The sequence below is a fragment of the Mixophyes fleayi genome, chromosome 1, assembly GCF_038048845.1.
Source record: "Mixophyes fleayi isolate aMixFle1 chromosome 1, aMixFle1.hap1, whole genome shotgun sequence".
In the NCBI taxonomy this organism is placed as follows: domain Eukaryota; kingdom Metazoa; phylum Chordata; class Amphibia; order Anura; family Limnodynastidae; genus Mixophyes; species Mixophyes fleayi.
In genome coordinates, this window is record NC_134402.1 from 347,513,263 (window position 1) to 347,536,548 (window position 23,286).

The following is a 23,286-nucleotide window of genomic DNA, read 5'->3' on the forward strand; positions in this document are numbered from 1 at the left end:
AACCAATGTACACAAATAAACCAGTAATCTTTACCTGCCGCTAAGAAATAAATACTAATCATATCATAGAAAAGTATATTACAGACTGAGCATTACCACCAAACACCTAATTGCTAATGCTCATAACATTTCTGAGCAGGCAGGTGACAATGAATTCATGCTACAAATATTTCTATTTAAATAGTTATGTAAACATTGTACACAGCAATAAAATTCTTTTGCATATAGAAAGACGAGTTCCAAAAAGTTTCTAAGGGAAACTGGGGGGAGGGGGGGGGTCACTTATCAAAACTTCCTTATTATGCATCCTTCGTCTTTTGGCTTTGTAAGAAAGAAAGGAGTTAAAATGTTCTTCCTACAAAAAAATATGTTGTGTAATGCCTTAACCAATTTATCAGTTCCAAAGTGATTTATGGGACTCATAACTGGCCACAAGACCTCTGTGAGAGACATAAAATCCGATGCTTACTTATTGCTAAACAAATAGAGGCTCCAATAACAGACATAAAATTTTAATATTCTCTCCATAAAAAACTTGGCTCAAAGTTATCTCGGCAAACTCTGCTTCATTAACAATGCATTGTCTGCAATAGACGTGCAAAGAGCAACCTATCCAATGTAAGGTTGTTGTTTGTAGCCTCTACTTTTAGCATTTGTTTCGTGGATTACTACACTATGCAAATGCAAAAGGGATATTTTCTCTAACCCGGGACTGCACGTGCTCAGAAGAGACCTCTGTTTTGATCGACTGAGAGCAGAACAAGGGCCTGGAAGGCAAGAAGGACATTCCCAGGCCACTACCCAAATTTCACCATAGAGCCTGACAAAGCACTGTTACACCCCAGCCTCTAACATTGAGTAAACTTACAGGAATGGTAGCTGTAAACAATTTTATTGCATTACAAACTGCAGTGTTGAATCCCAAATTTTTCAAAACCTACATTACTTGAAGTAAATATGCCACTTAGCCATGGAGCAGTAAACTACTGTATGAGAGAACTGGTTACTACAGTTAAATGCAAAATAGAGGATAAGGAAAAGAGAGGTGTTTATTAATGTGCTTCCTTATAGCTAGCATGAATTGGGATGCTCCTTATATACTGTCCCCACACATTGTATTTCAGTAGGGGACACTTATTTGGCGAGCACTTCATAAAGTGCCCTTCCACCCCCGGCAGCAGTGCCCACAGTTTTACATGTGCTCACTACCCACATACAGGGTGTGCTGCAGTTCCCCTTCCATCAGCTTCCAAAGGAGATGTCCTTTTTCTATGACACCTGCACAGGGGCAAACACAGGATTTGAGGAGGGGGGTTTCCACAGCACACCACCAGTAGGCGTGACCAGCATGCATGGGGACGTGGCTATAATTTTATACAGTGCTAGGTAGCTCTCCAACTCTTCCAATTCCCCTTTAAATACACAAGCAATGCTGGGTGCACTACTGCTAGGTGCATGCAGCTCCCTCTTGATGAGTAGAGCAGTGTGAAGTGGGACATACCTCCCAACTGTCCCTGTCCCTGTAGTTGGGACAAAGTCCTGACTGAGTGGGTCAGTCCCCAAACTCAGGACTGCCCCACCAGAATCAGGACAGTTGGCAGAATGTCCAGCTCTTTCCTACCTGTTCTTTACGCTTTCAATACTTGTTGCTGCAGCTTGGGTCCTAAGCTCAGTTGTGCTTGTCTGGATCCTGGAATGTTGGTTCCCTGTTTGAAAATAGAATATGTACATGACATATAGAAATATCAGCAATGAGTGAACACAGTAGGCCTCCCTGCCTCTATGCAGTCCGATATTAAATCAAAACAATTCATGTTTTATTATTAGTGCCCCTTTCTTGTAACCAGCCCGACTGTAAAATAATTTTATTCACCTTTAATAAAAAGACCCATTTCCCCCAAACAACCCCAACATTAAATTAATAGTAATCACATTTATTAAATAAACCTATTTCCTACCATACATTACATTACCTTGCATTCACTTTTAAGAAATTAGAATCCCTTTTTCCAAAACTTGGCCACACATTTAATTAATAGCGCCCAAACCACCCCAACATTATATTAATCATCCCACCCTACATTGATAAGTCTGCACCAACCCCACTAATAAATTAAATTGCCCCACCATCACCCCACAAACAAAATAACACCCATTAAATAGCTACTACCAACCTCACAAAATAAACATTGTCACAGGTCCCTTGTGCCCTCACACACACTACATTGCCACAAGCCCCCTGCTGTCCTCAAACACATTAGACTGCCACAAGCCCCCTTGTCAATAAACACACACACTTACCTTGCTCTCTGCTGCATCATCATTTCGAGCTGCTCAGACAAGAAGTGAAATGAGCACTTTCTGTCTGAGGCCAATCAGCAACAGGCAGCCTCACGATTGGCTGCCTGTTGCTGCCACTGACCACCAATGATGTTTTTATTAACTTTCTTTTTCCCCACCCCTTCGCGGTACGAGCAGGGCAGGGGTGGGGAAAAAGATAGTTAATAAAAACATAAGGCACACCAGGCAGGGCAGGGGTTTCCAAAGACTAGGAAACCCCCCCTGCGTGCGCCCCTGCTGCACACCTACCTTGGTGTATGCTGCATGTTCCCTGGCCCATTGTAGCCTCACTTATTCTCATTGCCGTATATCAATTTGCATGAATCTAATTGCTTATATACAATATAAGGACGTGACCTAGGGTTGTTATCAATAAAACTGCTAATTGCTAATTATTATTGTGACTGGATTTGCGAGTTGTGTAGCAGACTCCCTGCAACAATAATATGGCAGGTTTAATGCTAGTTAAAGTTTTGACTGTAGGTAATATAATTTGAGGTGAGGTTCATACTGATAGGGTTAGCTATAAGGTAGTACGATTGAGGTTTTGGAAGAGCTGCTGTCAAAGGGAAGTAGCTTACAGGTTTGGAGTGTCTCCTCAGCAAGTTACCTCTGTTTCACAGTTTGCAGGGTGTCAGCGCTTATCGAATAAAAGGGGGACATGCAATGGATGGCAGTATTAATCCCAAACTGTTTATTTTTGCATTTCACATATCAGGTAGGCAATGGTATAATAAGCAAAATAAAAAAATAAAAATAAAGTATTAATAAACCATGGAGTGGATTATACATGTAGAGTGATAACACAATCATGTCCTCTTATTGCCTGAAGTTGTGCCTAGCAGCTGCCTGCCAAGTCTATGCGGCTGCGACATATGGGTCAGTGTTGGACCTGCATGGGATGGGATACCCAAGTGCTCAGAGGCGCGCTTGATGTTTTCGATCATAATGGGAACCTATTCCTCATGTTAATTTTCATGTGCAGATACACCAAGTTATAAATGGTTGATGTTACGTGCTGCCAAGACCTGTCTTGCGTGGGGTACTTATATACATTTATTTTCATTGCGATGGGTGCCTTACATAACATGGGATTAACCGAGCATGATCTTATCTCTTCTCTGGTATGTTTCACATTACGACCTCCTAGAGCGTACTATAGCTTTGATAATTGCAGCACTGTGTCCGTTTTGTTCTGTCTTGCCTAGACCCACTCCCCTGTGACATCAGAGCAACAGGTATACTGGCTTTGGTGTGTCCGCACTTAAGGGCTTGCCGCTTTCTGTTCCAGTTCGGAAAATGGTTATGTCCAGCGGCCCTGGTCCCCTGTGAAATTACAGCAAGCCGTCTGGTGGCGAGGAGTCTTTGATGCTTGCGATCTGGCACTATCTGTTCCAGCTCCATGGATGGTTCCATGCAGTTGGGCGAGAATGATTTTCTATCTGTTATGGGGTGGGGGTTTCCCAACACTTTAATTGAAGAAGTCAGAATATGTACAATACATAAGTATACATTAAGTATTACAAAACAGTTTTAAGTATAATTAGCATATATGTACTCATACTGTGTCATAGGCGTGACACGATGGATATGACAATACTGAATCTTTTTCCTGACTCCATAATCAACAATTAGATTTAGCAAGTATATGAATTCCCATCATATTCAGGCAAGTAAACATATCAGGGTTAAATTATGATTATATCAAGGTATTGAGCCTTCCCAAGGAACAGAGAATAAATAGAGCTAAGTTCTCCTCATCCTGTCCACAAATAGCAACATAGGTCCAAGGTGCAGATAGACCAGATAAAAGGCATATATTAGTCCCCTAAAAAGAAATTGGAGGATCTTGAAGAAACATTCTATTTTTATACCACAGCATCTGGCGGAAACATTGACGGAGTGGTACTCTCCGAGGGACAGGTAATATATTAATGTAACTTTCCCAAGTTTCGAAGAACTTACAAGTTAATGTGCCCTTCTTGTGAGATGCCTCCAGCCAGTCCATCTGCAGGAGAAAGAACATTTTTTCCTTAAACAAATCGAGCATGGAAGAGGACTTCTGTATCCACATGTAGAGAACGGATTTCCGAGCTGCAGCAGAAATTGGCATAAGCAGTCTGCCCCCCTGCGGTTATCCATGTGTCAGGAGGCAAGATGCCCAGAATTGACCATTCAGGAGTATGCAGTAAGTAATTTACCAAGTCTGGCAGTGCAAATTTCCACACTTGGGTCCAGAAGCCCTTTATTTATGGGCAGGCCCATAAACAATAATATAAGTCTGCCTAGGATTCACCACCATCTGTTATGTTTTGCTTGCTTCTATGCTCGTCGGGGGTTCAATCTTGCCTGGTTAGCTGATTGGGAGTTAGCTCTAGCAGTGTTGCTACAGGCTCGAGCACGCGATGGCAATATTTTTTTTTACTGACGCCAATTTTCTTGCAGTAGGCATCGGCTCTCCAGGGGTCAGTTTGTGGGTTTGATTTCCTTTACTGGGGGGAATCAGTTGGTTGGTCTGGATACAAGGCTGGTCAGGAATGATCAGCTGGGTATTCCTTCTGTGGTTTGTTGTTTAGAAATAGGGGCTCATGTGTGCATGGCAGGGTAGGCCTATATGTCCATGATCCCTAGCATGTGTGTGTCCGCTAGGCCCAAGATAGTGGCTTTCTTAAGTACAATTTTATTTTTCGAATGTACGTCATTTATCCTGGTGTTTGCTCAGTGGTTTGAGTATTGATAAAGTGGGTGTTTTTTCTGACCAATTGTTGCACCCCCAACTACCTCATGCTACTTTGTATTTCATCCAAAGGCTATCTGGTATGGTTCATTATCAATCCTTAAGTGTAATAGAAAGATGGTTTTGGGGGGTTTGGAAGTATTGGATCCTGGAGCTTTTTGTGGAGTGATCAAGTCCTCTATAATTCACTCTCTGGGCACCTTTTAGCTTCTGCAATACCTGCCGTAGCAGGTGATTCAAAGGTATGCCTTTTATTTGGTTATGATCTTCCTCTTTTTTTTCTGTAAACCTCTCATTAATTTAGAAGATGTGCACAAAGGAGGAGTGTTTTTTTGTTAGTAGTACCCTGTATATGCACATTGCAACATGGATATAATTTCTATACATGTATTTCTTCCAAACGACTAGTACTTGTAAAGGTGTATCCACGCAGTAACTGTCTGGCAGCTCTGGGTGTCAGTTTGACTATCCTTACTACGCTCTCCCTATTTTGCGATGTTATATTTTTTCCGACTTTTCTCTTTCATTGTTTGGTGGTTATAGGGTGCTAAAAGCTACACCATGGAGTGCCTCATTTAGCCGCTATGCCTTCTTCCTGTTATTCTTTGGCGCCTGTGGGGAGGGGCGAGTTGGTTGCCTGTAGGCGGTGCACCTCGTTATCTGGAATGCTGGATGAGCACATTGTCGTAGTGCCGGGTTCCATCTCGTGCCTGGTGCGTCACTCCTAGTCGGACCAGATGGGTAGGGGGCGATGGGTTACACTGTCGCCCCTGCACGGTTGCTCGGTTTGCCCATTACAGGCGGTCACTAAATTTGCTGGGCTCCGGCTGCAGGATGTGTTGCCATGGCTGGTGCATTGTGATGGGTCCACCCTCGCGCAGTACCAGTTCACGGTTGTCTTTAAGCGCATGTTAGGCACCTTGGACCTTGATAGCACATAATTTGGCATACATACCTTTAGGATAGGTGCGGCCATGTCTGCGGCTGTGGAAAGGCTTCAGGCCTGTGTATTCAGGAATTAAGCAGATGGAAGTTCTGTGGGTATCGGCGATATGGGAGGCCTTCTCTTATCTTCTGACCTTTGTTTTGCTTTCTCAGACCTCTCTGCATTGACACAGGACTCTGTGCTGATGATGGGTGCAGGAGCGCAAAGGTATTTTTCCGGATTTTCTCTCTAAAGTGGGCCTGATTGGCTGTTGGCACCACAAGGTTTTGACGGTTTTTACCTTCACCTGTATCTTCCGTTCTCTTCTTCTCTGTGTCTTGGGCCTTATTTATTCTGCTATGTGGTGACTTCTGTTCATGATGGCCTATGGGAATGCTGTGTGGTGCTTTAACTGTGTTGTTTTTGCTGCCTTACAGCCAGGGGCGGATTGGGAACTTAAAGTGGCCCTGGAAAAAAGTCTGAAAGTGGACTCATGTAGGTGGTGCCAAATAAATGGTAGGCCCGTGTGTGTGCACAGTGTGTGTACCTGTATACGTTTGTCCTGTTCTTGTCCCTTTCACCTCCTGTGGCTGCTGGTGTCTTTAGCTCAGTTGTTGCTTGTCTGGATCCTGGAATGTTGGAGGCTACATGATGGGTACATGAAATTTAGAAAACTCCATCCATGCCTGGCATTAAATCAATAGCATAATCATTTACTAAATAGCCATCCTCTCCCCAAACTCAGCACCACATTCAATTAATAGGAACCAGCAATAAATTAAATTGCCCCACCATCATCCCAAAAATAAAATATTACCCATTACATAATTAGACCCCACCTAAACACTACCATTAATTTAATAGCCTACCTCCCACAAACATTAAGAACCCCCTCTCTTCCATCCCTCGCACACAATATTAAGAACCCCCCTCCCTTCCATCCCACGCAATTAATATTACTATTAAGTAAGAACCCCCCTCACACAATATATATATATATATATATATATATTACACTATACTAACATACCCCTCCTTCCCTCACACACTATCTCTATATTAAAAGCCCCCCCCAATCGCACACTGTATTAACATATCCCCACCCTCCCCCCTTACACTTACACTTACCTTGTAACATCTGCTGTCTGAGAGATGCACACAGCCTCTCCTGTCGCTCTGCATGTGTGGGTGCTTCCTCCTATCGGTGCTATAGATAGGAGTCACAAAGTACGGGCATCACGTGACAGGTGCCATCCCATGTGACCACTGTCTATAGCTCTGATAGGGGGAAGCAGCCAGGCACATTAATCTGCACCGCGGCCACATTAAGTAAGGTGGCTGGTCCCGAAGGAGGGGCCAGCCACCCACTACCATACTGACCCCCTCCGCTAGTGCCCATTCTGGTTTTTTTTTATTTTTATTTTTAAAAAAGAAAAAAATACGGTCAATAGCCTCCTGAGGCCAGAGGCCTACTGTGAAAAATCCCGGTAGGTTGTATGGCCAATCCGCCCTTGCTTAAAGTGCATGGAACTCTGCTGAAGATATGGGTCCTGGGCCACTCATTCATGCATTGGGCTGCTTTGCACCGAGCGGCTAGTGATACATCTGCGGAGGGAAATGAGGTGGCTGAGTGTTAAAGGACTACTGTCTAGAGAAATAGCAGAGCGTGGGTTTCCCCTCATATGCTGCTTTTTCACCTGAGTTGAGCCTAGCAATCCAGTCCAACATGGCAAGGATGCATGCCTCCTGGCCTAATCTGCCCCTGTGCTGGTCCGACATAGTGATCCGACAGGTGTGGAGGTCCTTTCCTGATGGACGGGTAGTTAACCTTTAATGCAAGAAAGTTAATTTGGTTGTAGCCCAGTATATTTGGTCCATAATGGGTTTGGGGATCGGACACCCGAGGCTTAGGTTCCAGAACCCCCTGCCTCTATAGGCCTGATGAGGTGCATCTGAACGACGACGGTTTTGGTCTCGTCATAGGGGAGATATATGCAGTTTAGGCAAAGTGGTTAGCGCATAATATGGTGGAGGGCCTAAGTTCAGGAGGGAACCTGGTGTGGCAGGAGAACACTGTACAGACATTAAGCAAGTTTGGTAAAGCGCACATTGTTGATAGTGAGGCGTTTGGAACCCATTCACTTCGAAAAGTTGGCTTAGATGCCAGTACATCCCCTTTGGGGCATTACGATTAGCCCAGAATGGTTTGGGATCCATAATGCCTGGGGATTATTATCCCAGTTTAAGGATAAGTGCACCCTTGTAGTTTAGGTGTAATGGTGGATAAATACTTATGTCTCGAGGGTGGGGGATCCGTGATAAGACATCCAGATTGGTATTGATCAATTGCCAATCCTGCGTCGTGTCCACCATATCAGTGAACGGTTAATTAAATAAATAAGTTAATTTGCCAACGAGCCGGTGTGATGTCGTTATTGCATAGCAAAATGTTAAGATTAAGGGTTTATAGTTATGTTATCAACCGCTAAGCATTTTAATCTTAAATGTAGGGTCCACCAAAAGAGACCCTAACTTTAATATTCAGTGTGAGCCTACATGTCTCAATGTAAGCTCACACTTTCTCAAGCACGTTTTATGATTACATATTTTAAAACTTCTGTCAAAGACATTTAATGGCTTGCCAGACCCATCAGTAAATGAAAAACTGAAGTAAACATTATCCTGCAAACAGGTCCCATTGCATAAGTGTGAATTGTGTAATTTTCATTTCCTGTAGGCTCATAGCAGAAGAATATATCAGCCGCCTCATGAGGTTGACCACCTCACGAATAACACTGTCTTAGTGAAAAACTGAAGGAAAGGTTACAGCTGAGATTAAAGCATGAGGAGGATAAGGAAATAAAAGGTCAGCCAGGAATATCTAAATTGGATAGCAGTAGAAATGCATAGAAATTAGAGGCATTATCAAAATGACTTGCAGTATAATAGTAACTTTAAAGTATTCCAATTATGATTGCACAGAGTATGTGTTATTTTTATAATTAGGTCTGAGATAGCTCCCAGAATTGGGTCAGGTAAAATACAATTCTCATTGTAAGCCATTTGTAAAATTATGCACAATTAAATACAGATGTTCATTTTATTCTCTCAGCATTGTACTTTTTAAAAATTTTGAAAAATACTTATAAAAAAAACCTCATTCTTACTAAAAAAAAATATCCATGCATAGTTCATGATCAGATTTTAAATTGGTGTCAGAGGTGGTTTAACAGATATTAAAGAAAAAAAGATACAGATCTGCGAGTAAGACACATTAATATTCTCGACTGCAATAAGGAAGAAAGAAATGAGAATGGTGCTTTATATGAAAAGGTTAATGATATAAAAGATGGGCAGGTTAGCTTGGGCCAAGTTAGCAGCTATTGTTTGCCGGATTTCCAATCTGTTCACCACCTTTTTATTCTTCCTGTAGAAATGTCTTTATCTCCTTTATAGCCCATCCAAGATGACTGACACTTCACTTATTGTGCAGTAAAAGGTAAGGTATAGCCCAAAAAATATAGGCTGACTGAACATAGACTAAATTAAGAATTCTAAGTCTCTAGGAGACATTTACAACACTAGCTCTAAGCAAATCTAGGAGGTTGTCTAGGGCACCAGGGTGTAGGTAGTGCCTAAAACACTTAATGAGCGACATAATGTCACTTATTCAGTGTCTTAATTGTTACTGTGGCACCACTACACTGACATGGACGGGTAGAAGCTCGTAATGGGCTGGGCACTGTGATATGTTGTCACAGCTCAGCACCACATTCCCGAGAAGATGCCACCCCACCGTTTTCCACACTAGGTAAGAAGCTGGGGGGAAGGCCGGGAGTGTTGGCGCTAAGATTGGGGGGGGGGGGGGAGGTCAGGATGGCAAGAGATGTACTGCACATGCTGGCTTTTGATCTAGTGAACTTATAACCAGAACAAACTTGTGATGTAAATACTTAGTAATATATATATATATATATATATATATATATATATATATATATATATATATATATATATATTTTATATATATATATATATATATATATATATATATATATATATATATATAAATATAAATATAAGGTGTTGTGTTGTGTTACATGCATGTATTATAGATCATATGAAAGAACAACCAGTGCAGACAATAAGGCTTTTGCATCAAAGTGAAAACAAACAGTGCCAATTCTGCTTGCTGGCGTCCTAAATGTTTCATAGAAAATGGCAGTTCTCTTCCAACTAATGTTAAAAATATTCAAGCACAAAAGTGTCAAAGTAACAACTGTAATACAGAAAGTGCCAATGTTTGTTCACTGTCAAGATCACTTTAAGCAATAAATGAAGTTCCTCTTCCACTTTTTACTCTGAGGCCCTAAAGTGGCAGTAGGTTAGACAATTTCACTCATTCCATCATGCCAATTTCCAGGTGTATCCGCAAACATGCAAAAGTAGGCACAGGCTGATTTTTAAAAAGCGCCTCATGAACATACACTTGTATCTGTAAGAAAAAGAAGTGTAATTCCACATTTCTTTCCTATCTGGAAAGAAATGTAACTACATAACCTCCATACACACTTCTCTTCTACTGATCATGGTTCTTTACATCCTCAAAACAGCCTGGATTTGTAGAAAGCCACAGAAGCATGGGCAGAAGGTAACATAATTGCAGAGGCAGCAGGCTACCCCTTGTTTCATCAGCTCGTCACTTTTTATTACTTCTATATTACCACATTTCTTTCTTATGTATGTCTGCCAACATAAGAATCACACTCAATCATGATTTTTAATTATGGGTAGAATATGTTTATATCTTTTATATGGGAACTGTGGATGTTGTTGGAGCTCTGCAAAGATAGGGTGGGTGAAGGAAGAAAGAAACCAGGTGAGCAAAATACATTAAGTCTGGGGCCTGTACATGAAGTTGCTCTACACTTGAATTAAAAAATTACTAATGGTGATGAACACAATAACATGGACCGGCTGCCATTGCCCATTCGTTCTCTTCTTGCTCTCATATTATCAAATACAAATTGTAGAAAAAAATACACATATTTTTGCACTGTGAGTGTAGCAATTAAACAGACATACCCCATCCAATCCCATAGTAGTAGAGGTGTTTGCTCTCTTCTGAACCAAAAACTTTGATCACCATACTGTAGAGGTGCAGTCCTTCCACCAACATCCAAGCAAAAGCACTTAGGAAGAAGAAATGCAGCAGGATCGCTATGATTTTGCAGGGTAACTGCAAGGAAATACATGGAACAACACAGGTCTTAGAATGCATTCATAAAAATCATACTTCCCAGCCGCCCCTCTTTCTGACCCCTTGTGGGTTTGATTTGTATGGATAAACACTTACATTGACTAACAAATGGATCTGTCTCTTACATTTATAATAGCTTCCACCTTATAGTTTATAGTATGCAATATTATTGTAATGTTTATGAGTTTTTTTATTTGTTCTGTAGTACACTGATTTATTAGAATAATATACATCGGAAAATCTGACAAAGTGTCTGTAAATGCATAAAAATAGGTTCCGGCGCGATCCCCCGGACCGGAATCGTAATTGAATATGCCCCTATTTGTCTCTCTTTTTCATTAGAACAATTGCAGAGGCATGAAAATATTCTTACTATTCGTGGCCACATCTGCAAAAATATTGGAACATTTGTGCCCCCAAATCAATCACAATAACAAGAATGGATTTGATTGGATCACTTTCAGCCATGCCTAAAAATCAGGTTATGACCAGTATGAGTGCATCTCTCCAAGTTAGCAGCCCAACTTAACCATACGAAAATAAAAAACATTAGTATTTCTTATATTCTATATGATGCTTTGCTCTGTACTCTAATGCTCTAAACCTGATTTAAACAGGACAGGACAAGTGGGTACTAATATCCCTCTCTTATGATCTTCTTATTTGCATGAAGGGGAGGTTCAAAAGGGAAGAGCATGGACACCAATTTGGCCAGGTGGAGACAGCCCTCTGGCATATAAGAGGTTAAAATACTGATTATAGCTCCTGTTCCCTAGTACAGAATCACAATCTCTCTGCACTTATTTTCCATATTTCATGTATAATGACTTTTTCCAGATTAAAGCAGTCCTGTTATCTTCAGAAGCAAATTGCTGGTGAGTGAGATATAAGATATTGGTGATGGAAAGGCTTTTATACATCGGTGATGAGAAAAGACATTTATATAAGAGGACTACAGAACTAGATTACTGGTTACACTTGTTTTGGGTTCAGTGGCTAAATTTTTTTTTCTCGCTTTGATGGTTTTGCAGTTTTGGTTTATGTGATAATCTGCTTTGTAGAGTGACACAAATACAGTCAGTGCTTCATATATATATATATATATATATATATATATATATATATATATATATATATATATATATAAAATGTATTATTATGCTCACGTGCCCTGGTTTTGCTTTTCTACTTGAAGATAAGAAAAAAGCTCACAAAATTGTCAACAGAATGTGCATGACTAGGGCAAAGAGCACGATTAGTAACCAGATTTGTTTAGCGCGTTTTATACATTAATATTATCATGTTCACCAATTGCTAAAGTGTATCTTAAAGTAATGAACCCTTGGATTACACTATCAAGATGGAGCAATGTGATTGGGTATCTTATTTTTGCATCTAACAAGATAACAAAATATCATAATACACATATGTTTTCAAGAATGTTTCATTGTGGGAAACTGGAGGGATTGATTTGAAGAATAGGCTCAAAGAGGGATGAGACGAGGGATTATTACATAATATTTGCATTGCCAGCTGTAAGGGAACAAGATAGCCTACCTACAACAACACAGTTTCATCTGCCAGTGTGTTTTTTTCCAGAAATCTTTCTGGGAACATGATTTGCTTGTGGCAGTTTTAAACATTTGCTAAGTGGATTAGTCATTGTGAGCACACAGGGCGGACCTCAGCCAAGAAGGTACTGTACCTGAAAGGAACCCTTAGTTCCCCAAAAGTCTACGAAGCTAAGTACATTTTTGGCAAAGATCTCCTTGGACAGGCTAAGGGACCAAAGGGTTATTTATACAATAAAGAAACAATAACAATACAATAATCTTGGATTTCCTGTAATTGTTATTAGAAACATAACATTCAAATGTACAGTGGTGGAATTGCTCACTTCAGATCAGTTATAAAGAAGACCATGGAATTCAGCGGATCTCAAACTTATTCTGATCAATGTTTTTTCCGGTTCACACAATACATGTAACAGCTTTAATAATCGAGTACATTGGAAATAATATATTGCAAAGCCAAGCATCCATTAACATGAAGTGTTAGTCCAGTACTGGTTGGAATTAGATTTTCTATCAAATAGTTAAATATATAACATTAGCCTGTTTCTGCATCACTTGACCTCCTCGGCACACTACAGGTAGGTCACACAGTCCATTCAATCAGAGGAGGAGGAAGTGCAGTGTATTCTACACCACTCACTCTCCCTCCTCTGCTAGCTCTGGCTGTGCAGGTAAGTATTTTAAGATTGTAGACTAGCTAGTGAGCAGTGGAATGTGGGCAGGTATGAGGGGCAGGTGGAGTGCTTACGTTGTTGTGTGAGTGGCATGTAAAGAACTCTGCGTGGCATATTGGTGGCATGTGGGGGAGTTTCGAGCCTACATGTAGCGAGCATGTTATGGTTAGTGGAGGTCTGAGTGTCATGAGGTGGAATTTTGAAGCAAGTGAGGGGTGTGGAGGCATTTTTGGATAAGTGATGTGGTTGGTGCTGAGGTCATTTTTGTGCTGTTTTTTAATTCTTGAAATTATGGTTAATGTGTGGCCCTTTTCAAAGTTAGAATGCCATACATACTGTACTTGTAGTATGTCAGGTTACCCATCACTGTATTAGTTTATGGCTAAACATTCCAGAAGATATCAAGAAAGAAAAGAATAAGTATTTTGCAACATGTGCAAGAGGGCCTGAACAAGACAATAAAATAAACTAGTGAAATCACTTATAAAATCAAAACTAGTAAAATCAAAATATCCATCACTTTAAACAGTGATGGATATTTTTTCTGGATTCTAGAATAAGGTTACAATTTATTCTGAAAGGGTCTATGTCCTCAACCGGTTGGACATTGGACAGATCCACCATCTCTGCCCTTTAGAAGAATTCCCATAGGCTCTACTACAACCTTTCAGTTATTAATGGCATTCAGCAGGGAAATCCATACTTATAAGTATATGTGGTATTTAGCATATAAGCTTGGGCACTAATGAATCAAAAATATAATGTTCTAGAGTATGTGATTGTGTCCTTTGCAATAGCAAGTCCTCCATTTTCGGCTATGAAGATTGGAAAAATTCCACTGTTCTTGATATAGATCTACCATTGCTATCAATACAAAGCTGCTTTATTTTTTCCAAATGGCTCACACATTATCACATTGATATTATCTATATCCTTGAACAGAACAGTGGTATAAATTACATGGACAGGAGGCTGTTATGGCTGGACACTAAACCCAAACTGTAAATATATTTTACATGTTTATGCCATGTGTTCCGAGTATTCCACTGCATTCTAATTCTTTGGCTGGTGAAATCTAAAATAATATGTCCCTTTACAATAGTAATGAAGAGCAGATGATGGAACAATAATTTAAATAAAGAATAACCTTTCCATAATTAGTTTAACCCACTAAAGCCCCAAATCCTAACAAAAACCTCATTAAGGATACTTAGGATTATCTTACATTGTGCTTCCAAAGAGACAGTCGATAAAACAATATGTCTTCTAATTACCTTACAGTCTTAACGTTATTAAAAATGTATTTTTGATGAATACTTTGAATTACAATTACATCCTTCAGTTTTTTTCAGTATTTACATTTTGTTCAGCCATTGCAAGTCTACAACAGCCTTGTCAGACTGCCATAGCCACCATTTATTTCAATAGTGTTACAAATCAACACATGATTGTTTAAAAAAAAACGAGCTCGGGCTCGGTATTCTGAAAACCGAACCTGCCCGAACTTAGGGGATCTGAGTAGGCTTGCGAGCCGGCTCGCTACTTGCGCATCCTCAGATCTGAATCGAGGCACAAGGTCATTTTTGCATTGTCGGATCTCGCAGGTTTTGGATTCCATAAGTACCTCCCTCCACAGGTGATCCAGCACCATAGCTCACACAGAAACAGGGGTAGCAGTGTTCTTGTCCCTCTCCAGTCTCCAGTGCCATTGCTCAGTGCCATTGCTCATACAGGAGGGGTAGCAGTGTTCTTGTCACTCTCCAGTGCCATTGCTCAGTGCCATTGCTCACACAGAAACATGGGTAGCAGTGTTCTTGTCACTCTCCAGTCTCCAGTGCCTATGCTCAGTGCCATTGTTCACACAGAAACAGGAGTAGCAGTGTTCTTGTCACTCTCCACTCTCCAGTGACATTGCTCAGTGCCATTGTTCACACAGAAACAGGAGTAGCAGTGTTCTTGTCACTCTCCACTCTCCAGTGACATTGCTCAGTGCGCTTGCTCATACAGAAACAGGAGGCGTAGCAGTGTTCTTGTCACTTGACAAAAATTGACTGGAAATTAATGTTATTGAGGTTAATAATAATTTAGGAACAAAAAAAGAGCCAACTTCTGTGATTTTAGCAAAAAAAATAATAATAGGGATTTCAGGAAAAAAAATAGGGATCCAAATCCAAAACACGTAAGGGCGGTTTTGCCAAAACAAAAACACAAAATTAATCCGGATCCAAAACCAAATCACGGGGGTCATCTTTAAAAAAACATCCTGCACTCATCAAGGGTTATTTACTAGTACTGCAACTCAACCAATTACCAAAGAGCTTTTATCTGTATAAGGTAACTATATAGACCATAAAAGCAAATATCTTATTGTTTCCTAAGGTTTAGAGCAAATTAGGACCTAAATGCAATGTTCGGAAATAATCCTCATTGTCTCATGGAACACTAGGTTAGCATTGCACAGTTACCACAACCTGCAAGCATTGGTTAATGGACACTCTCATCTTTACATCTACATGGGTGCACTTTTAACCCCTTTGCTGTTAAAGAATTTTGTCACCCCTGTGCTGAGCTTATTCTGGCACATTTGGGTTCATTACATTCCAACGTCATTATCATTAATTTTTCTGTGCAGCTGCCACACAAATCATACCTTGTTTTTTTTCATAAGACTTGACTTTTTCAGAAAGTAAAAGTGATTGCAATATAACCCAAGATTAGAATACACAGTAGTTTCCATAAAGTGTTATAGGTTAAAACATATTTTAACATATAACACATTTTTCTTTTATTTACTGAAAAAAAGCTGGACAGTTGAAAGGAAGAGATTGTCATACAACTACATACTACTTTCATTACAATAAGCAGGGCCTCCCTCAAATGGAAAAGAGGACATTCCCTTTCCAAAAAAGTTGTTTTGAACCACAGATAGAGCAAGTGAGACTCTGCAAGTGCCTCTACTATCTTCAGCTTTTACAGTGCTTGTTGTCTATGGGGCACATGGTGGTAACACTACAAGACGACTCACAATGCTCAGTGGGTTTTCTTGTAACCCTTTAACTGCATGGGAAGTAGGACTTGCCTTACTCAGCTTTGGGCTGCTGTATACATACGTCCTAACATATGCCTCCCACAAATTGGGACAAAGCAGTGGCACACACACAAAACAGGATATGGCCAAGCAGAGTTGAAAATGTAATCACACCACGAGGGCTTGCTAAGCACTTCAGAGGCAGTAGGCTGTGCTCTCCCCTCTTCTGAAAACACCTTTGAAATGCTGCATTCACCATTGTTAGATGCGTGCGATTATCTCCCAAATTCCCAGTTGGAACATTCATGCCAACTGTCAGGACAAACATGCAGACTCTTGGGACCACAGGACAGTCCCATCAAATCTGGACTGTCTCATCTCAATCAGTCCCACTTGCCTTTATCAGTCACGTGGTTAAGGTGCGTTTGACAAGGCTTTGAGCACTGTATTGTATTCAGTCAACAATTTCTGCCCTTTCTCTGTTTTAAGTGTGAAGTGGGTGGGGACAGAACAAGCTGTAGCCAATCAGGTCATTGAACTGATCACAGCAGGAGAAGAAAGTGTGCTTGTCTTGTGGGAGAAAACAACCTATGCATTTGTCAGGCGCCGTCCCTGCTGTTCTTCCGCTTGGCGGGGACGGACGCCTGTGAAAGCTGCTCAGGGTGCCCTGTTGCCTAGCAACAGGGATGCCGCGTCGCCAGCTCCGTTGGGTGCATGCTCTGCGTGCCTGAATCAGCCTCCTCCTATCCCTGCTTCCCTGCCCCTATTTAAACCTGGCTGTGGCGCCATTAGGGTGCCAGAGTAACAGGTTTCTGCCTCTAGCTTTCCAAGTGAGTGTTTTCCTGTTGTGACCTGACTTCCTAGACCTTCCTCCTGTGTATCTGCTCTCCTGTTGTGACCCGGCTTGTCGACCATCCTCCTATCTGCGTGCCCCACTTTGTTCCTGAGACCTTGGCTTGTTTGCCTACCCTCCTGTAGTCTTCTTTTATACCCTGCATTCCCATTGGCTTGACCCAGACCGTCTGACCCTTCTTTCACTACACCGGCAACTGGCTAATAGGACCGCGACCTGCGTGCCCTGTGCAACGAAGTCCAAACCTCTTTGCGGGGGTCCCTGGCAAATACCAGGGGTACGTTAGACTCCGCACCCACTAGCTCAGTAGTGCTAATACCAGTTAGTGTTCTCCTCTATTCAGGCCTGACAGCATTCCTGCGAGTGTGTAAGTTAGGACAGGGCTACATGTGACAGGGGCGAAGAAATGAGAAAGGGAATCAAGTGAACGGGAAGCCCCATACAGAGAGTTAGATCATGGAAAACACAGTTTCCCTGGCAACACATGGTAATAATTTGAGGCTCCTGTCACACTGATGCAGCGAAACTGAGATGTTAAGTGCACCTTTACATGAAACTGTGTTATCTTATCACATACATTCAGCTTATTTGTTTGGGTGTTTTTTATTTGTTTCTTTTACAATGAAAAGTGCCCTTCACATGGCTGGATAGGTTGTCATTTGTTATATAAATGATTTTGGAAATGTCTCATTTTTGGAAGAGGCTGAATTGTATATCTTTTACACACAGTAACACCCACAAGTAAATGAAATGAAAGCAGTGCGGGAGTAAGTAATGCACTGGGGACAGCTAAATAGAATACTTGGTAAATGGAGCTTTTCTGCCTCCTAGGTTTGGCAGACGTAGAACATTACGGCATACAAAACATTGGCCGTAGCTCTCCAAAAGGGTTTATTGAATCTCCTTGGATCCTGGATACTTAGTTATGCTACATTTGGCCAGTTGTCTATAAATACAATTGGTTTGTGCAACAAACATTTATTTTGGCTAGTTTAGTTAGACTTTACTTCCAAGTCTATGTTTTCATCAGTTATTTGCCAGGGCATGCTTTAAAGGAAAGAGGAAAAAAAAAAAGAAAAAAATAGTTGTAAGAACAAAAAAGTACATTTTTGTAAAAAATCAACTTTCTGCTTCTGGTGTTTGAAATGTCAAGTGATGGAGTGTTTCGGTTTTACATTACTTTGACAGTCATGTGTGATTAAATAAAATCTAAAGTCAGCATGAGATTTGATCTCAAAACTGTCAAAAATCATCAGAAACATTTAACTCTTTAAACTAAGTATACAATCCAAATACTATTTTACATTCCCTGATTTTGTATCCCCCCCCCCCCCCCCCCTGAGTCTCGCCACTGCAAAGTCAGGGTAATAGGCTCATTGAAATGCATTAAACACTCCATATCCACAATTTACACTAAAAGATCTACTGAGGTACACTTGTGCTTCTCTCATACACTATACTGTAGCTTATTATAGTTGATGCACAGGACCCAGTGAGATGTCTAAACAAATGCCAAAGAAGATCTGGGTTTTTTTTTCTTATGTTAATATTTTATATTAATGTACGGATGGGTAAAGTACATTATGTAAAGTTATTTTACAGTCTGTATTAAACTGTTGATGGGCATTCAATGTTATGTTGCTCTGCAGCCTCTGAATGATGATATTTGGTCTTTATGATATTTGAGCTCAGTACAGTAATTACTAACAATAAGGTATATTAAGAACTGTTTCGAGAACTGTCCGCACTGTATTCACATCTTGGTGAACACAACAAAGAGCAAAATACACTATATTTGCCTGAAGAGTATACATGATGGGTTGTTTAATTAGTTGGTGTAATTGAAGCTTTTTGGACACCATTATAATATTTGCAGTGGTGCCACATCAACAACTCTATGACTGTAGTGAGCCATACATAGTGATAAAGGCAGCCATGGACAACAGATGACATAGCCACACAGTATAACACAACATTATTTACCATAATAAATACTAAAGATAATACCTATAGCAACTGCCTCACCTTTACTCTAAACTTTACATTAATTTGAGAAATTAAATTGCATGGTCTACAGCAAACATAACTGATATTTAACATGTCATTGTTTAGTAGTTTTATCTGATAGGAAGAAAGTCACTTACTGTCTCAGGTACAAAACGAAAGCTGACAAGGAGCAGGATCTGTGCAACCAGGATTGCAAATGAGAGGTTGGCATGGATGTGATATCGCTGATTTCGGATTGTGCTCACTGAACTATGTAACAAAATATAAAAAGAAGCAACCAAGTCAGGAATAAATAAGCACCAAAACATATATTATTACATGTGCTAAACAGGTTTCTATGAAAACAAATAACTAGGCTAACTGAATGTAAGTCCTTGGAGACAGCCAATCGGAACGTTCTTTCTCCAGATGAAATTGTTTGCAATAAAAATCAATGTAGTAGCTCCCTGAAAAGTGCTTTGACATCATATATTTATTGGTTACTTTATCTGCACATCTTTAATGGCTTTGCCAAAAAAAAGGCACTATAACACCATTGTCTCATATCCATAGTAAAACACACATTTTCACCTCAAGGGTACTGCATCATTGACGTGTGTTATAGATAGGCCAGGCTGCTACGTTTTACTATGTATCATGAACAATAACAATGGTATGTTATAACCTTGTGGCTATTGGCAAATACGCTGCCCTTGATGTTTTGGTGTTACTTTTAGAATTTTCGGTATTCTGGAATAAAGTAGGATTGTACTAGAACATCATGTAATGATTGAAATCTTAGAGGTGATAAAATGAGGACCACAGGTAGAATGGATACAACTCAAATGGTAATTGATGCATGGGGCAGATTCCCAACAATATTTTGTACTCTCACTTTTTCGGTTATGCTTATAATGCATTGCTTAACATGTTTGAAAGAGACTATTATAAAAATGGAAACACAAAGGAAAAGCTGTAAACAATGACTAGACATTAGCTAGATGGCTCTTAATGATGTTGCAAGTGTAAATACTTTTTCATTATTTTCATCATGTCTACATAGGGTGTATATATTTTATATATATATATATATATATATATATATATATATATATATATATATATATATATATACACACACACATATATATATATATATATATATATATATATATATATATATATAATATGGGTTCTTCCAGTAGGGTTCAGGATGTGGAGGTTAGTATTTACCTGCTGGCTCTCAAACAGGCAACATACAACTCTCCGTGTGAGAAGCACAGACTGCACTTAAACTAAAAGGACAATTCCCTGACCATGAGTGTTATAAAATCACACTGCCCCCTGTCACATCCGATTTAGTATGGTGGTTTCTATAAACTGGGGATTCCAACCATGAGCTTGCTTTCAGGTTCTGTTGCAAAGTTGTGGGGTATTAACATCTCATGTAGGGGCTTCAATCTTCAGTGTTAGTTTGTAATGAGTCTTTCCTGGAGGTTTGAGGAATTCCATGGGGTAGTTGACCGAGACTTCATCATCATTGCGCTGTCCACTGACTCGTATGTCCCTTCTTCATTAGAGATATAGCAAAGAAGATACTCATTGATGATCTGCCTTTAGAATTAACAGCATAAACTCTATTTTCTTCCAAATCGCCAATATGTGACCAATGTTAATTTTAACATTATTTCATATAAAATTAAGGTTAAAAAAAAGTTTACCTTAGACTGTCCAGCAAAAAACAATGTGTGTATATGTATGTGTGTAATAAACAGCTCACACTTGAAATAATAGCTAATTGTTCTATAACAAGCAGTGACATCACAAAGCCTATTTAGTCACCCAATTGTCCTAGCTAGCTGTTACATCTCACTGCTTGCATTTCATCACTGAATAAAAGGATTACAAAAAAGTAGTTTGTTATAAGGTAAAAATGAATGCTCTGTAGACTCAAACTTAGGTGCCAGTCAAGATATTCCACATTCTCTTCTCAATTGTTGCTTCATCCACTGACTTAGTATGATGTCCTCTTCTTACTGGGGACAGAGTGTACCAACCACCTGTGGACGGCTTTAGCAGTGTCGATATTTGGTGTTATAATGGCTCATACTCACATTCATGCTTGGGTTTGCTGGTATAGCTTGCAGAGCTTCTAATGATGTGCCTAATCATGAATGTAGTTTTATTAATTAAGGTCCCAGGCTAAGCTTACAAACCTAATTATGACATAAGCTGTTGATGTCACATAACTGAAGTGGTTTAGTTGCAGCTAAAGCAAATCGTTCTGTTTCCAAAATGAGTGTTCTGTTGACTTGATCTCCATTAGGGTGTTTTGAACTTTTCCTGTCTATAGTGATCTAAAGGCCAATTACAAATTGCATATTGTAGATGGGGGTTAAACATTTTTGACAGTGAATGCTCCAGAGACTCAAACCCAGGCTTCAATGAAGATATATTAGACACTTCCTGGCAATTTCGGTTTTAAAGCTACCAGTGTGCCAAATGAATTCAATAAGGTGTTGGAATCATTCCTTAGAGATTCTGGTCCATGTTGACATGATGATGTGTACTTTGTGACATGGTGCATTATCCTGCTGGAAGTAGCCAGTAGAGGATGGGTAAGCTGTGGTCATAAAGAGATGCACATGGCAGCAACTGTACTCAGGAAGACTGTGGCATTTAAATGATGCTCAGATGGTATTAAGGGGCTTAATGTGTACCAAGAAACAATTCCCCAAACCATCACACCAGCTTTGCATCACTGACGCAAGGAAGGAAGGATTTAAGTTGTTTATGACAATTCTGATCCTACCATTTGTATGTTGCAGAGGAAATTGAGATTCATCAGAACAGGCAACGTTTTCCAATCTTTTTCCAGTTTTGGTGAGTCTGTAACCACTGTAGCCTCGGTTTCCTGTTTTTAGCTACACCTGGTGTAATAGAACCTGGTGTAGTCGTCTGCTGCTGTACCCATCCAATTCAAGGTCCAATGCGATGTGCATTCACAGATGTTCCTCTGCATACAACTGTTGCAACATATGATTATTTGAGTTACTGTCACCTTTGTATCAGCTTGAACCAAACTGGTAATTGTCCTTTGACCTGTCTCATTGACAAGGCATTTTCACCCACAGAATTACCTCTCACTGGATGTTTTAAGTTTTGCCCACCATTTTCTGTAAACTTTAGAGACTGTTATCTGACTTTATTGCAGAGATCAGCAGTTTATGAGATACTCAAAGCACCCTGTTGGGCATCACCAATCATTCCTTCACATTTCCTCCCCATTCTGGTATTTAGTCTGAACATCAACTGAACCTCTTGACCATATCTGTATGCTTTTGTTCAATAAGTTGCTGCAACATGATTGTCTAAGAGATATGTGCATTACCAAGCAGGCATAGAGGTGTACCTAATAAAGTGACCACGAGTGCATATCTCCATTCAAAGTAAAAAAATAATACAAAACAGTTTTGTAAGAACAGATGGGTTATGTGCAATATGCAATTCACACATAGTTTATTTATGATTATTCTAAATTCAGACTTACACAAATCCACAGTTCACAGCACTGCCAATACTGCTATGCCTAGCAATGAATTTATCACCATCCATATGGAACCACTTATAATATACAGTATAAAGTGCACTCTCTAGCATGCTGTCAGGACTACTAACTATCCACAAAAACAGTAAGTCCTCTTCACAACATAACACATTGCAGGCAATTCTGCCAGAAGCCATGAGCCTCAGGGAAACCATTCCAATGTGATTTACTGATATCAGCTGGCTAACTAAATGCCTTCCCAATCCATGTATATCTGTGAGCTTTAAATTCAATGAAATTGTCCTTACTTTATGTGTTAACATTTCAACGGCCTCCTGTGACAATCAAATGACACTATTCCA

General features: G+C 40.1%; 1 protein-coding gene across 2 annotated transcripts in view; it reads right to left on the reverse strand.

Annotated features, from left to right (window-relative positions):
- Positions 1–23,286, reverse strand: part of ADGRD1 (adhesion G protein-coupled receptor D1) — a 434,837-nt gene that overhangs the window by 115,423 nt on the left and 296,128 nt on the right. For both annotated transcript variants that reach the window (XM_075176425.1, XM_075176435.1), the window contains 2 exons: positions 19,536–19,647; positions 11,088–11,241 (listed from right to left, as the gene is read on the reverse strand). In XM_075176425.1, coding sequence (XP_075032526.1) covers positions 11,088–11,241; positions 19,536–19,647 — 266 coding nt within the window. The remainder of the gene's footprint in view (positions 1–11,087; positions 11,242–19,535; positions 19,648–23,286) is intronic.